General features: G+C 49.2%; 1 protein-coding gene across 1 annotated transcript; it reads right to left on the minus strand.

Moving 5' to 3' along the window:
* Window positions 1–2,802: 2,802 nt before the first annotated feature.
* TMED3 (transmembrane p24 trafficking protein 3) lies at window positions 2,803–13,625 on the minus strand. Its single transcript, XM_006061041.4, has 3 exons — window positions 13,324–13,625; window positions 10,916–11,164; window positions 2,803–3,644 (listed from the first exon to the last, which is right to left on the minus strand). The coding sequence occupies exons 1-3, from the start codon at window positions 13,492–13,494 to the stop codon at window positions 3,408–3,410; spliced, it is 657 nt and encodes a 218-aa protein (XP_006061103.1). The 5' UTR covers window positions 13,495–13,625; the 3' UTR covers window positions 2,803–3,407.
* Window positions 13,626–16,233: the final 2,608 nt, after the last annotated feature.

Consider the following 16,233-nt stretch of genomic DNA (forward strand, 5'->3'; position numbering starts at 1 on the left):
CAATGTTCACTTTAAACTCTCAGAAAGAACAGTCTGGGGATGTGAGCAGCCTTAGTTTCTAATCCATCACCCAGAGGTCTTAGGAGGGGAGGACAGGGAAGAGGAGGTGCCCTAGGGCAGCTGGTCAACCATCACTCCGCATTCTGAGGCAGGGCCTCCGATCTGCCCTGATCGTGCCCTACACAAAGCCCCTGTGGCCTGGCTGCTGCCACTGAAATCATGTTAAAGGGCGGGTGGGGAGCATGGGAGCCTCAAGGCAAAATGCAGGAGAGGTGGGCATAGAGCATTAGGGAGCTTCTAAGAGGAACCAGTCACATTATATTGGTTAATCCAGGTAGTGGAACATAGGATGTGTTACACTGTTTATCACTATACTCCAAACATGGGGAAAGTCCACGGCGGTTCAGTGGTAAAGAATCCACCTGTCAGTGCAGGAGACACAGGTTTGATCCCTGGGTCGGGAAGATGCCCTGGAGGAGGAAATGGCAACCCACTCCAGTGTTCTTGCCTGGAGAATCCCAGGGACAGGGGAGCCTGGTGGGCTGCCATCTATAGGATCGCACAGAGTTGGTCGGACATGACTGAAGCAACTTAGCAGCAGCAGCAGCAGCAAGCTAAGTAAGGCTTACAGAGTTTCTTTCTAGGGGGACTGTTTATTTTGTTCCCTACAGGGCACTATTCGGAGAAGGCAATGGCACCCCACTCCAGTACTCTTGCCTGGAAAATCCATGGACAGAGGAGCCTGGTAGGCTGCAGTCCATGGGGTCGCCAAGAGTCAGGAACGACTGAGCGACTTCACTTTCACTTTTCACTTTCATGCATTGGAGAAGGAAATGGCAACCCACTCCAGTGTTCTTGCCTGGAGAATCCCAGGGACGGGGGAGCCTGGTGGGCTGCAGTCTCTGGGGTCGCACAGAGTCGGACACGACTGAAGCGACTTAGTGACTTAGCAGTAGCACAGGGCACTATTAACACTTAAAACAACTTAGGATTTCAGATTTGTGGGTTGTTTTTTTTTTTAAATGAAAGACATGATATCTGCCCTCAAGACCTACTATTTAGATATTTGATCAGTATGCATTTGCTTCTTACTAATGGGAAAGGCTGTTCATCTAACAACTAACACATATTAAGAGCTTAGCATCTATCAGGCGTTATTCTACACACTAGGAATACAGCAGTAAACAAAGACCCTGCCTTCATGGAGTTTCCATCTTTATGAGGTAAGCAGGAAAATAACCAGACAAGTAAACACATCTGTGGGTGGCAATACATGATATAACAGAGAAGTAAAGCCAAGACAGACATGCGCAGCCAGGGCCAGGTGAGATGATGCCATGTTAAATAAAGTCATTAGGGGAGACCTCACAGCTAACATGACACTGGTCAGGAGCTCATGCAGGCAACAGGGAGAGGGTGTTCTTGTGGAGGAAACAGCCTGTGCAAAGGTCCTGGGGTAGGGGCATGGCCTGGTGTGATGGGACTAGCAAGCCAGGAGGACATGAAAGGAGAGAGTGGATGGCATAGGGTAGGGGCTTCCCAGGGCCAGAGGCTGAGGCACCAGGAGCTTCAGGACTTCACCACGACGGTGGGGACTTAGCCGTGAACTGAGAGCAACATGCACGACATGGGGAAGGTTCTGACCAGAAGTGAAGGATCTGACTTACATTTTAAGACCACTGTGGCTGCTGCGGCCATGACCCTGAGACAGCCACTCAGTACTGCTCAGTCTTTGCATTTTCTGTTCTGAGCCCCTATATTTAAATGATATGATGACTCAGTCATTCTGAGTAACCACTAGAGTCTGAGACCACAAAGTCTCCAGCTCCCTACTTCACTGTTTTCATTCAGCTGAGAGGAGAGTAACTTACTGCTCCCTCCACAAACATCTACACAGACCCATCTCTGAAGCATCACTTGCTCTGTCACACTCCAATTATTTATATGCACGCCAGTGTTCCCCCACTAAGCTGTGAGGTCCTCTAGGCACACAAAGAGTGGATATATGTATATGTACAACTGATTCACTTTGCTGCACAGGAGGAACTAACACAATGTTGTAAAGCAAATATACACCAATAAAAAATGAATTTAAAAAAATGACCTTAGAGCCTGTTACACAGAGTGAAGTCAGAAAGAGAAAAGCGAGTATTATATATTAACACATATATGTGGAATCTAGAAAAATGGTACCAGTGAACCTGTTTGCAGGGCAGGAACAGAGAAGTAGACTTAAGGAAGAGACTTGTGGACACAGCAGGGAAAGGAGAGGATGGGACAGACTGGGAGAGTAGCACTGATACATATACGCTGCCATGGGTAAAACAGGCAGCTGATGGGAAGCTGCTGTGTAGACAAGGAGCTCAGTTCAGTGCTCTGTGATCACCTAGAGGGGTGGGATGGCGGGGAAGGGAGGTCCAAGAAGGTCGGGATATATGTACACTTTACAGCTGATTCACGTTGTTGTACAGCAGAAACCAATACAACATTGTAAAACAATTATCCTCCAATTAAAAATAATAAAGTATTACACCTAAAAAAAGACCCTGATGCTGGGAAAAGGCTCTGGTGCTGGGAAGGACTTAGGGCAAAAGGAGAAGGGTGAGGCAGAGCATGAGATGTTTGGATGGCATCACTGACTCAATGGACATGAGTTTGAGCAAACTCCAGGAGATAGTGCGGGACAGAGGAGCCTGGTAGGCTACAGTTCATGGGGTCACAAAGAGTCGGAGACGACTTAATAACTGAACAACACCACCTAAAAAATTAATTAAAAAATAAAAAAAGAAAGACGCAAGTCTCTATGGTGCTCACCCTCAGATTTTATTAGCCGGAGTCCCACCTCCGAGGAGATACACAGCCAGCCAAGGCACCCAGCTACCATCCTCTTCTTGCTTTCAGAGCCAATTCCAGGGCTTCCCTGGGGTGGGATTTCTGCAAAGCCGCTTCAGGGCCTGGTTTCCACAGGTACAGAGAGCTCAAGGGAGGGAAGCCCAGACTCAGGGCCCAGTCTTCTCCACAGGGGAGAGGACACAGAAGCCAAATGAGCTGTGTGTCATGGAGCAAAGAGAGAGAGCCCTGAGCTGTGCCCTGGAGGCAGGGGCACTTGGGGTTCCTCCTGCTGGCCAGGCCACTGGATGGCGGCCTGCCTGCCCCCCACAGCAGGCAGTCCCTGCCTGGTCAGACCCTTTCTGCGTTCACTGTTGCACATATAAGGCAGCTCAATGTCTCCTGCTAACTGGGCTCTATGAGCTCCAGCTGCTGGAGGACAAGGACCAAGCATCTGATTAGAAGGTGAGGTGACAGGGAATCCACCCTGGGGTACACCCACCAGCCCGCAGGAGCCTGAGGCCCAAGGGGGCTGCTCTGTCCCAGGGTGCAAGGGGCTTGGGAGCAGAGAACCCCAACTAGGAGTGGACCGTCCTGCCGATGGGCCGTTTCTCTGTGAAGAAGCTTTTTAGCAGCAGCACCTGGCTGAAGCTGACCACAAACAGGGCGATGGTCTCGCCGATGGACCAGTAAGAGACTCGGCTGTTGAGGTCTTCTGCGCGGGCCCGGTCCTGTGCCTCCCGGAGCCGGTAATGCTTCTGCGAGTCGATCACCGTCTTCAGAGCCTCATGGATGGTCACACAGGCGGACTCCATCTGGGCGGGAAGATAAAAGTAGTCGCTGCTGACCCTCAGAAAAGAATGGAAACTGGCACACACAAAGCAAACTCTGTCATCAACATCCTAGGTACTACTAAGTGCTAACAATGTTTCTGAGCTAAGGGTCTGACACGGTTTTATTCATAATAAGCCTAACTGAGGTTCAGAAAGGTCACGTAACTTGTCCAGAGTCACAGAGCTAGGAGATGGCAGAAGTGTGAAAGTGTTAGTCGCCATCTCTGTTGTGTCCGACTCTTTGCGACCCATGGACTGTGGCCCTCCAGGCTTCTCTGTCCATGGGATTCTCCAGGCAAGAATACTGGAGTAGGTTGCCATTTTCTTCTCCTGGTGATCTTCCCAACCCAGGGATCAAACATGGGTCTTCTGCATTGTAGGCAGATTCTTTATCATCTGAGCCACCAGGGAAGCCGGATGTAAACTCAACTGTCAGGGCTGCTCCCAATGCAGAGGACCTGGGCTGAATCTCTGGTCAGGGAACTAGGTCCCACATGCCACAACTAAGATCTGGCGCAGGCAAATAAATAAATAAATAATATTTAAACTCAACTGTCCAAGTCCTGAGGCTATGCTTTCAAACACTGCCCTGTGTTTTTTTTTTTTTCCCTGAGGTCTTATTTAATACTTAACATATCCCTGACAGGCAAGGATCATTACCCCCGGTGCTAAGGAGGGCTGACTGATTGCTTACTGCATATATTAAAGAGGAAATTGAGTCTTAGAGAGGCTATGTGACTTGCCCAAGGTCACACAGCAAATTAATGGCAGGGCGTGGCGTAAATTCCAACTGCACTAGACTCTGAATCTACCCTGGTGGCCCAGATGGTAAAGAATCTGCCTGCAATGCAGAAGACTAGGGTTCAATTCCTGGGTCAGGAAGATCCCCTGAAGAAGGGAATGGCTACCCACTCGACTATTCTTGCCTTGGACAGAGGAGCCTGGCAGGCTATAGGCCATGGAGTCACAAAAGAGTCGTACATGATTGGGAGACTGACACCTTCACTTTATTTCTGAATCTACTGCTCATTCTATTACAAAACTGCTGCCTACACTTCTAGGCATACATACAAATACATGAAAACATACATTTCTCATGTACATAGACCCACACCAGCATACAAACAAGGGCAAAGACACAGACACGTGTGCCTGTCAGCACATACACATGCATATACTCACATGTAACACGTGCTACTTCACAACTTCCTTTACTTGCTAAACTACCATGCATAGCAGGCAGAACTTTGACTATGTCCCCACCACCACTACCAAGGTCCCACCACTACCAACCCCAGGAAGCTGTGAATACAACAAGCTGTGACTATGACGATTATATGTCACACCTGAGACTGTCCAGGGAGCCTGAGAGCCCCTCAAAACAGGGAGCTTTCTCGACCTGACAGCGGAAGGAGAAGTCAGAGAGGCTGGACACAGGAGGATTCAGCACGCTGCTGCTGGCTCTGAAGATGGAGAAAGTCACATGCAAGGAGCAGAGAAAGAACTCTAAGAGCAGAGAGCATGACCGCCAACTGCAAGGAACTCAATTCTGCCAAGGACCTGAGTGAGTGTGAGACGCCCCAGAGCCTCCAGAGGACAGCCTGACCCCACCAGGATCTTGATTTCAGCCCCGAGAACTTAAGCAAAGCCTCTAGAACTGTGAGATAATAAATTGTTATTATTTTCAGCCATTTGTAGTAACTACTGACTCAGCAATGGAAAACTAAGACATTATGCCTGTGAAAGAACATGTCCTTACTCACTGGCAACCTCTAAAACATTCAAAACCTAGAAAACTCTATGGACAATGGGTTCCTGCACTACGAAGTGCATAAGCATCAGACAGACAACTGCTTCCCATACTGGAAAGGTGAACCGTTCATAAAGTTCAATGTAAGAAGCTAGAAGCTAGGGCTTCCCTGGTGGTCCAGTGGTTAAGACTTTGCGCTTACAACGCAGGGGGCCTGGATTCTATCCCTGGTCAGGGAACTAGATCCCACAGACTGAAACTAAAGATCCTATTTGCTGTAACTAAGAACCTGCGCAGTCGAAGAAATAATTTTTTTTTTTTTTTTAAGACGAGTGGATCTGGGAGCCATTTAGAGACTTGGTAACAGGTCTCTAAAAATCAGTGGGATGAAATCAGTGGGATGGACAGAGATATACATATATGTGTATACCTGCATATGAATGGCCGTGTGTATATGCATGCATATGCATGTGTACATATATGTACACACACGTTCAATATGTACAAATCCACACTTTGCTTTTTAAATACAAGGGAAGGGCTCCTTGGCTTTCCAGGCTGGAGTTCCATCCTGTGTTTACCTCCACCGCACACTCATTCAGAAACTCAAGGTGTACATTTCATTCACTTGAACTGGGTGCTCCTAGGACCCCTGGGCCTGGCCTGAGCATTCAGCAGTACAGGTTGATACCTCCACCCTCCTCCCAGAGTCCAGGGTCACTGGAGAAGGAGTGAGGTCGGGGTTGGCAGGGAGGAAGAGAGGCCGAGGAGGACACAGAAATCACAGGTGCAGACACCCCGGGCAGAAGACATGTCACATTGCCGTGGAAGGCATCGTTTCAGAGGCTTGGCTCGCATGTCCCCGGCCACAGACCAGCACTGAGAGTCTCTGAAGAAGGCCCGAGACCTTTACAGCAACAACCTCAAAACCAATCAGTGATGGGAAGGAGGTCAGTCCTCAGAGGTTAACAGAGCAAGAGGTGGTGCTCTACAGTCTTCCTGGCATCTGGAACCAGCAAACCCCTTCAGAAACTTAGCATGGGCCCCCAGAGACCAAGAGCAACATGACACCAAGATCCACAGAGACTGGGAGCAGCCCCTTACCAGAGAAACATCCCTCCTCCCCTTTCTCAGGGACCTGCCGTTGCCGTTTGCCTAAGTCACCAATTCCGCTTGTTTCCACAAAGTTTCAGTTGGGCAGCCTGCTTCCTGCCCAGCAGGAAGCCAGCAGAGGCCCTTTTTTTTTTGCAAACAGCTCTGTTTGCCCAGGGCCAGGGGTCCCCAGCTCTCCCAAAGCCTGACTTTCACCCTGCTGAGACCTCCAGCCCTGCTAGTTCCCAGTGTCCTGGAGCCTCACGGGGATGGCGGGCACTACTCCATCCTGACAGGTGGTCTCTGGAGACACTGACCAATCCTTCTGCCCCCAGGACCATCCCTTTCCTGCATCCCATGCCCACTCCCATCCTATCTCCACCACCTGCTGGTGCCCAGGTCTTCACTCTGTAACTGTCAGGAAATTCACTCAGCCTCACCTCTTCAGGGCCTCCACAAATAAAAGCAAGTTCCCTACGTATGATCCTTCAAGTTGCAAACTTTCAAAGGTGTAAATGTTCATGCCATCAACATCAGGCACGACAGTGCAGTTTACCCTCCATCTCCTACGCTGATGACCCTTCAGCTCTACCATCTCCCACCTCCTCTCCCTCCTCCAGTCAGTGACTCTTCTTGCCTGTTGACTCGATGCCAGCCCCTGTGTGCCAGCTGCTGTACTGTACTCCTGTACTTTTCAAGGTTCTGTACTGTAGGATTAAAAATGTTTCCTTTATTTTTTGTGTTTGTGTTTTATGTATTATTTGTGTGAAGAGTATTATAAACCTATATAGATGACTGTCTTAGTTGGATACTTCGTTGGACTTAGGAACAAACTGGACTTATGAATGCACTCTTGGAACAAAACTTGTTCGTACATAGGAGACTAATTGTACTTGGCTCTTTAAATTCTTGAAGAACTCAAAGGGAGTGTCGTGTGAGCTGACCTCAGAGTAGAGTCAGGGAAACTCTAATCTTCCCTCACCCACCACCAAGGCAGCCCCGGACCTTGGATCTCTGTCAGAAGCCTCCAGCCTCCCCTAGGACCTGCCCAGACTCTCAGGATGCTGGGAGTGCTTCAAGCCAGAACCCTGGCCCATGTCCTCTGCTAGGAACCCGGTCATTCTGGAACTGAGGGTGAAGACAGTCCCTCCGGCCTGGGACTCGGTCACTCTGAATCCTGGTCTTTCCCCCTGAGGCTGATACTAGTCCCACAGCACACGGCCTCTGGCACAGTGCTGACCTGGACAAAGCCTCATGGGAAGAGACACGACAGCTGCAGGCAGAGAGGGGATCTGTGCCAAGCAAAGTGAGAGCAAAGTTAACAGCAGGGCCCAGGAGGAAAGTGATGCCCTGATACCTGCATCTGCTGTTCTCGCCACCTGGGAGGCCCTCCATCCTCCCATGCCAGACATGCTCCTGAACAAGCACTCACACTGTCACCTGTGAGCTAAGACTCTCCCTGTGAAGACTTTCCCAAACCTCCTGGAAGAGTCAATTGGTTCCTTCCCTGAGAACCCTCACCCTTAAATCACAGCTCTGGGACTTCCCTTGTGGCTTAGTGATAAAGAAGCCGCCTGCCAGTGCAGGAGATGCGGGTTCAATCCCTAGTCTGGGAAGATCCCACATGCCACGGGGCAAACTAAGCCTGTGCACCACAACTATTGAGCTTGTGCTCTAGAGCCCGGGAGCTGCGACTACTGAAGCCCACTTGCCCTAGAGCCCAGGTTCTGCAACAAGAGAAGCCACTGCATTGAGAAGCTTGTGTACTGCACTTAGAGAGTAGCCTCCTGCTTGCCACAGCTAGAGAAAAGACCGAGCAGCAAGTAAGATGTAGCACAACCAAAAATAAATAAATAAACAGAATTATTAAAAAGAAAACACACAGCTCTGATCACAGCATCCTCTGGGCACAAGTGCAGACAGAGCACATGCCCAGCATTAGCAAGTGAGCTTTGTTGGAGGCAGACACAGATAGAACCCCGCTCAATCAGGGAGAGGGGACAGAGGTACAGAAATAGAAGGAAATGTCTCTTCTGCGTCTGGGCAGAAGGATGAGGTCCCCAGATGCAGAAGCAGCAAGTGCAATCTCTCCTGCAACAAAACGCAACCCTGAGGCTCCAGGAAAGAATGTCTCTACTGCCCTAACCCACAAAGCCTATTCTCTACTGACTAAAGGGCCATACAGTCAAAGCTATGGTTCTTCCAATAGTGATGTACGGATGTGAGAGTTGGATCATAAAGAAGGCTGAGCACCAAACAATTGATGCTTTCAAATTGTGGTGCTGGAGAAGACTCTTGAGAGTCCCTTGGACAGCTTGTGCTCAGTCAATCCTAAAGGAAATCAACCCTGAATATTCATTGGAAGGACTGATGCTAAAGCTGAAGCTCCAATCCTTTGGCCACTTGAGGCAAAAAGCCAACTCACAGGAAAAGACCCTGATGCTGGGCAAGACTGAGGGCAGGAGGAGAAAGGGGCGACAGATGATGAGATGGTTGGATGCACCACTAACCCAATGGACATGAGTTTGAGCAAACTCTGGGAGGTGGTGAAGGACAGGGAAGCCTGGCATATGCAGTCTATGGGGTTGCAAAGAGTCAGACATGACTAAGCAACTGAATAACTGCACTAACCCACAAAGCCTTTTCTCTACTGGTTTCTTTTTCACTGTTTCAAGAGGCAAATCTCTCAGCTCAGGCGGTGACAGTGATGAAGAATCTACCTGCCAGTGCAGTCAAAGGAGGAGACGTAGGTTTGATCCTGGGTTGGAAAGATTCCCTGGAGGAGGAATTGGCAACCTGCTCCAGTATTCTTCCCTGGAGCATCCCATGGACAGAGCCTAGTGGGCTACAGTCCATGTGGTGGCAAAGAGTTGGACACGACTGAGCAACTGAGCACACACACAGCTCCTGGAAACTTACAAAGTCTTCAGTACAGAAGCTATTTCATCAACGACCAACAGAACTGTTGAGAGGACACGTTGTGAAAGCTCTTACGCATAAAGACACACCCTGGGCTGGACTGTCTATCAGCACTCATGTTGCCAAGTTCAAACACAATGATGTCCAGCAGAACTCTCCACGCGTGGGCACCAGCCACTTGGGACTACTGAGCACTAGACAGATGTGTTGCTACAGAGCAAACAAGGAAGTGAATTTTAATTTTAATATTAATATGTCAATAGCCCTAAGCAGATAGTGTTACTGACTGCACAGTGCAGTACTAACCTCCAGCTGCTCAGAGAATAAACCTCATCAAAGCCACAGAGGAATGGAGCCTGTGGTCACTTTGGAGGGCAGCCCAGAAGGTGACCTGGTCTCACCAGACACTCAGATGCTCTGCCTTCAGTTCTGGGACAGGTGCGGCCACAGATGGTCATTCCCGTCTTGGGGCCTTTCCTGGGTCCTGCCACTCAGTCGCTCGACAAATATTTGGTGAGCTCCTATTCTGTGCCACACTCCATGCACCGGGGTGCTGAGGGCCCAGGGGTAAATAACACAACAATTCCAGCCTGAGTCTGTGTCTGGGAGGGAGGAGCTTGAACAGCAGGAGGAGAGACTGATGGAGGAGGCTGAGGTTGAATTACAGTTAACCGTGAGCCATGGGTGACACAGATGACTATCTGTCCTCCAAAAGTGTCACTATTTCTCTGTCAGGATGTGGAGCAGTCACTAGGGGTCAACTGCCTAACAGGACTGTATATGCCAGCCTTCCTTCCATCCACCCAGCCTGTCCACACGACTATTTCTCAACAAAGAGATATGAACAGGGGTAATGGTGTCACTTCTGAGCCAGGGCTTTTAAGAAACATGCGGGGCTTTCTCATTCTCTCCATTTTTTGGTGGCAAGAAACAGAGGACTCTGAAGCCCTAAGGGACAGTGGAAAGATGAAGGAGCCTGGTTTCCCAAGTCACTCTATGGAGGGGAGTCCTCCACCCACACCCCCACTCTCCAGATTTTTATTTGAGTGAGAATCAAAATTCCCATTGTGTTAAGCCATTGATATTTGGGATTTACTTGTGATAGCAGCTTGTGTTACCTTAACTGATACACCACAGAAAGCAGGACTTTGTCTTTCTGACGCAGATGCATTGAAGGAGCAGAGAGGCATGTATTGTGTGTGCTTTGAGAGCGGTGCTGTGTCAGACTAAATGGGAACGTGGGAATACCAGAAGAAAGTACTGCAGGGACACAGTTAAAGAATGGAGAGGAAGACCAGAAGGGGAACCAGAAAGAACCGTAAGGTCTTCTAGGACTAGCTATGAACACACAGGCAGAGCAAATACTGCGACTTCAGACTGGGAGGTGGGTGGCTGGTGACTGTTCATCAGCCAAGACCGGGAGGAATAGGCCTGGGGGGGCAGGGTGGAGGAGGGGGTTCATCTCAGACTCTTGGTGCTGATGTCCACTCACCTGGGTGAGAGCTGTGACTCTGTTCCCCATGTCTGGGAGAATGGGGGGCTCGTCGCCCACTTGAAAGTCAAAGTAGACAGTTTTGTGAGAGAAGGTGGAAAACTCATTGCTGAAGCAAAACTGATACACGCCCTTGACCTCGGCCTTGTGAGTGAAGCTGTCATACTGTTTCTTGGTTTCACTGTAGATGGTGTTCCCCAGAGGGTCTTTCACAAAGCAGTCGACATCGTAGTGGCCTCCAGTGATGACCTGACAACCATAAAAGAGACCCACAGGCCGTTTTTTACCAGGGGGCAACCACCACTTACCAAATGCCAACTGGGCACTGTGATTAGATGTCACAGACATTGTTTTCATTTAGTCTTCACAACCTTCTAAAGCAGGTGCCATGACACTCCCCAATTCACAGAGGATGAGTCTGAGGCTGAGAGAGTTGAAGTGAACTGTTCACGTAACACAGCGTGAAAGTAACAAGGTTAAGACTTGGATCCATGTCTGACTGACTCCAAAAGTTTTGCTCTGCAAGAGTGCAAAGAGCCATGGGATTTCCCTGGTGGTCCAGTGGTTAAGATTTTGCCTTCCTGGATACATGTATATGTATAGCTGAGTCCCTTCACTGTTCACCTGAAACTACCACAACATTGTTAATTGGCTATACTCTAATATAAAATAAAAAGTTTTTTTAAAAAAAGACTTTGTTTTCCAATGCAGGGAGTGCAGGTTCTATCCATGGTGAGGGAGCTAAGATACCACATGCCTAACAGCCAAACAACCAAAACACAAAATAGAAGCAACATTGTAACAAATTCAATAGACTTTAAAAATGATCCACATAAAAAAAAAAAAATCTTAAAAGAAAAAGAGGGTGCAAAGAGCTTAATCCTCTCCACTTTACAGAAGAGGAAACTTGGAAACTTGAGGCTCTGGAGGTTTATATTATTGCAGATGAAATGCAAGAGGAAGGCGAATACAGATTGAAGCCTTCACAGAATCAGTGACTACCAGGGAAGTCATTTGTTCAAACTGCACCATAGGAAAGATAAGATCTGCTAAGGGCAGAATCACAGAGATGGCCAATGACTAGAACTAAGGTCCATCAAAGAACACGATCAAAGGCCTCCATCTGCTTCCAGATGTTACTATTTCCTTTTGTACAGATGGAAGAAATTGCTTTGTGATCAGTGAGATTCCTAATGCTGGACATGTAGACTTATGCTGAGCCCATAACAGCAGTATCTGACCTAGCACGGACCTGATGACCTCTCAGGGCCCTCCAGCCTCACAACAATCTTTCTGTTTTCAAATACTTATTTATGTATTTATTTATTGCACTGCATTGTGTCTTCATTGCATCCCACAGGATCTTTCGTTGTGGCACATAGGATTAGTTGTTCTGTGGCATGTAGGATCTTACTTTCCTGACCAGGGATTGAACCCATGTCCCCTACACTGCAAGGCAGATTCTTAACCCCTGGACCACCAGGGAAGTCCCACAAGGATCATTTTTTTTGACGACTGTATCTGGGTGACCCCTGTTTACCCAGCTGCAGTTTGCACACTGTCCACAAATGTGAAAGTAACGAGATGAATGACTCAGAGGCCAGGACACATGATGCTGTCCCCATGCACAGCCTCTTTTAGTGGTTTTGGTCAGAGAGGGCCCATCACACTGCCTACCCTCCCTTTTGCTACCCGTGCCACTTCCCTTCTGTAATGCCTGCCAGTATGTGTCCACGATCAGACGCCTGTCTGGATATCTGGGTAGGATTGCCTAAACTCAGATCTGCAGCTCTCTCACTCAAGACCTACCTGCTCCCTACCGCCCCCCCCCATCCCCCGCCACACCCCAACAGCGAGCCATGAGAACTCTCACAGCAGCCAAGAGTGCAGGAGCTTGGAGCTTTTCTGAGCCATATGGCAGTAGCCACAACACCACTCCTTGTAAAAACTGTCAGGCTGAAAGCCTGCGCGGACTCCTTTCCAAAGCACCCTCGCTCCCCCTAACTATGACTTCAAACGCTGGAGAGAGGCGGAAAAATAAAACCACGAACCCATTTCCTCTCGCTGCCATTTTCCAGTACAGGCGGGCACAAAGCTGTCCAAAAAACGTTGGGACGGACAGCCTGGTGCCATAGATGGAGTTCTGTAGAGTCAACGCGCTCTCAAGTTATTCAGATCAACTCCCCAGGAAGTCGGAGCCGCCCGGGCATCCCCATCCTGGGCATGCACCTGCGGTGCTACCTCCCTGGCTAGTCGGTCCGTCTCGGGTGGGCTCTGACTTCCTTGTCTCTGGTCATTCCCGCCTCCCTCTGCAGCCCCTTTGGCTAATTCCAGCCACTACAGCCAGGGTCGCACAAGTGACCACTGAAGACCTGGAAGCGGGAGAGAGAGGAGGCGCCAGGTCTCACCTGGTAGTCTAGGGAGAACTTCACGCCCTGCTCCACCTCCTCGTGGAAGCACTGCTTGGCGTTGTCCGGCAGCTCGAAGGTGAGCTCGGCGCCCCGCGGCCGCTCCGCCTGGAGCAACAGCAGTAGCAGCAGCGGCAGCGCGGAGACGGAGCGCGGGACCACGCCACCCATGATGCTCCCGGACCAGTCCGGCAGGCCGCGGCTCGGGCTACGCTCCGCACGGGCGGGGCGGCAGCTGCGGGACCCAGAGAAGGTGCAGCACAGACGTGGCGCGAGCCGGCGCCGCGCTTCCGGGCCCGAGGTTCAGAGCGCAGCCGCGCGCTCGGGGGTGGGCCCGGGACGCGAGCCAGGGAGCACCGCTGCGCCTGCGCGCTGGCTGGGCTGGGGAAGGGGACACTCCCCCTTCGCTGCCTCGCCCCGCTTTCCTGCTGGAGCGTCTCCGCGAAAGGGAGGCGAGGTCCCCACCGCCAGCGCGCATCTCCTCAAAGCGCACTGTACTTGCATCCCCAGTAGGCATGGTTCTGCACCCTCTGGGTCCTGCAGGGTTGAGTGTTTCCCGGAGTCGGTCCAGGTGCACGCAGTCCATACTGTCTGGCTGCAGGAGCACGAAGCCCGTGAGGTTTCACAGGGTACACTCAGGTTTTGACTGGTTCTGGAGAAAGTCTCCTGGTCTACAAATGGGTGTACCCAAACTTGCTATAACGCAGTAGTTAGGAAGGCTAGATGAAAGAAGAGATGGAAACTCTGCTAAGTCGCTTCAGTCGTGTCCGACTCTGTGCAATCCCAGAGACGGCAGCCCACCAGGCTCCCCCGTCCCTGGGATTCTCCAGGCAAGAATACTGGAGTGGGTTGCCATTTCCTGAGAACCCAATTAACACCCCTCTTTTTCATTCCCACCCTCTTCCCAAGGTGAAAAAGTGTGCCATGGGTCAGGAGATGGATGGTGAGAGTAAGTAGAAACCCCACAATTACATCTACTCCGGGGAAAACCGACAGGCGTGCTCATACTCAAAGCTTCACGAAGCTTCGTGAACATGGGAATACAAGTCTCTTGCTCAGGGGTTTCAGGTTCACTTTGGTTGTCAGGATAAGTGGAAGGTTCTTCTGGGACAAAACAATCATTGTTTTCTTTCCTTTTGACTTCTCAAAAGCGCTGGAAGCAGTTAAATTAATTTACTGCCTTATCTATTACCATTGACCTGAGAAGCTATTTTGTATAATCATCACTATAGCGTTTTATAGTATACTCGGTATAATCAGGTAAGACAAAGAGAAAACCCACTGATTTTAGTTTTACTACTCAGTAAAGGGGGCTTCCCAGGTGGCTCCGTGGTAAAGAATCCGCCTGTAATGCAGAAGACTCGGGTTTGATCCCTGGGTCAGGAAGATTCTCCGGAGGAGGTCATGTCAACCCGTTCCAGCATTCTTGCCTAGAGAATCCCATGGACAGAAGGGCCTGGCAGGCTACAGTCCATAGGGTCAAAAAGAGTTGGATACGACTAAAGCAACTGAGTACACACTCAGTAAAGAATTTTTTTTCAGAAGATTGTTGGTTGACCTGTATCTTAATTTTAGCAAAGACTTTTACTGCCCATATAGGTCTCCACGTAGATAAGACCAGCTGTCCTGTCACTGGACATATTTGGACTTCCCTGGTGGCTCAGACAGTAAAGAATCTGCCTGCAGTGATGGAGACATGAATTTGATCCCTGGGTTGGGAAGATCCCCTGGAGAAGGGAATGGCTATCCACTCCATTATTCTTACCTGGGAAATTCCTATGGACAGAGGAGTCTGGCAGGCTATAGTGCATGAGGTTGCAAAGAGTCAGACATGACTAAGTGACTAACACTACTTTTTAGGATGCTAACATATCAATATGTGAAAGCAGTCTGTTGACTGAAATAATGTGCATGCATGATGTAATTGTTAATATTTACTGGCTCTGTACTGGACTTGGCAAAGTGTATAGTGTGCTTTGAGGCTCCTGTCCTGTCCTGTTAAACATTATTTTTTAGTAACTGGTAGAAAATGTGGACGTAGTAATCATCAAATTTAGAGGCACCAAGTGGAGAAACATGACAAATATAAGACCAAGATTACCTTGGCCAGCTCAGAGTGTTCAGCCAAGACTAACAAAAAGAAATCTCACCAGGTTAAATGTTAAATCCTAAATTAATTCCAAGAAAACACCTGCACAGTCTCAGGAGCAAGAAACTTGGCTTGGTAGTAGCTCAAGTCAGGGTATGTGAAGACAGATAATCAACAGTTAGCTGAATATAAGACAATGGAAACAAGAACTAAAAAAGAATCCCTGACTTGGGCTGGGTGACTAAAAGAACAGCATTGTTTTAGCACCTATTGTGTGGAAGTTACTATTACTGAAAGGAACTGCCTGGGCTGTAACAGGCAATGATCAGATCATAGCTATTGTTCTAAGAGGGACATTAATAAAATAGGGAGTATAGGAAGTAATTAGGAGGGAAGCAGTATAATAAATTGCTGGGAACGCTTCTCAAATAAGGTAAAATCAAAGGAAACAGGCTTTAACCTAGAAGAGTAGAAAGTAAGAAGGAAAAGAGTATTAGCTTTAAAAGTTTGCATAATAGCAGTCCAGTGTTTAAGATTCCACGCTGCAGGGGGCATGGGTTCAATCCCACGGTCAGGAAACTAAGAGCCCATATACTGTGTTGTTTTTTTGGTCACTAAGTTGCGTCCAACTCTTTTTTGATTCCATGGACTGTAGCCCACCAGGCTCCTCTAGCAAGAGTACTGGAATGGGTTGCCATTTCCTCCTCCAGGGGATCTTCCCAACCCAGGGATCAAACCCACATCTCCTGCATTGGCAGGTGGGTTCTTTACCACTGAAGCACGGAGGAAGCCCCCTGTAGGCTTGATGATTTCCTAGATGA

The sequence above is a fragment of the Bubalus bubalis genome, chromosome 20 (assembly GCF_019923935.1).
Source record: "Bubalus bubalis isolate 160015118507 breed Murrah chromosome 20, NDDB_SH_1, whole genome shotgun sequence".
NCBI lineage: Eukaryota > Metazoa > Chordata > Mammalia > Artiodactyla > Bovidae > Bubalus > Bubalus bubalis.

Bases quoted from the DNA above. Each gene is read 5' to 3' on its own strand.
- TMED3 (XM_006061041.4), bottom strand. From the start codon at position 13,494: ATGGGTGGCGTGGTCCCGCGCTCCGTCTCCGCGCTGCCGCTGCTGCTA. The intron at 11,165-13,323 runs GTGAGACCTGGC...TATGGTTGTCAG, and splicing joins AGTTCTCCCTAGACTACCAG to GTCATCACTGGAGGCCACTA. The intron at 3,645-10,915 runs GTGAGTGGACAT...CTTCCCGCCCAG, and splicing joins GAGTCACAGCTCTCACCCAG to ATGGAGTCCGCCTGTGTGAC.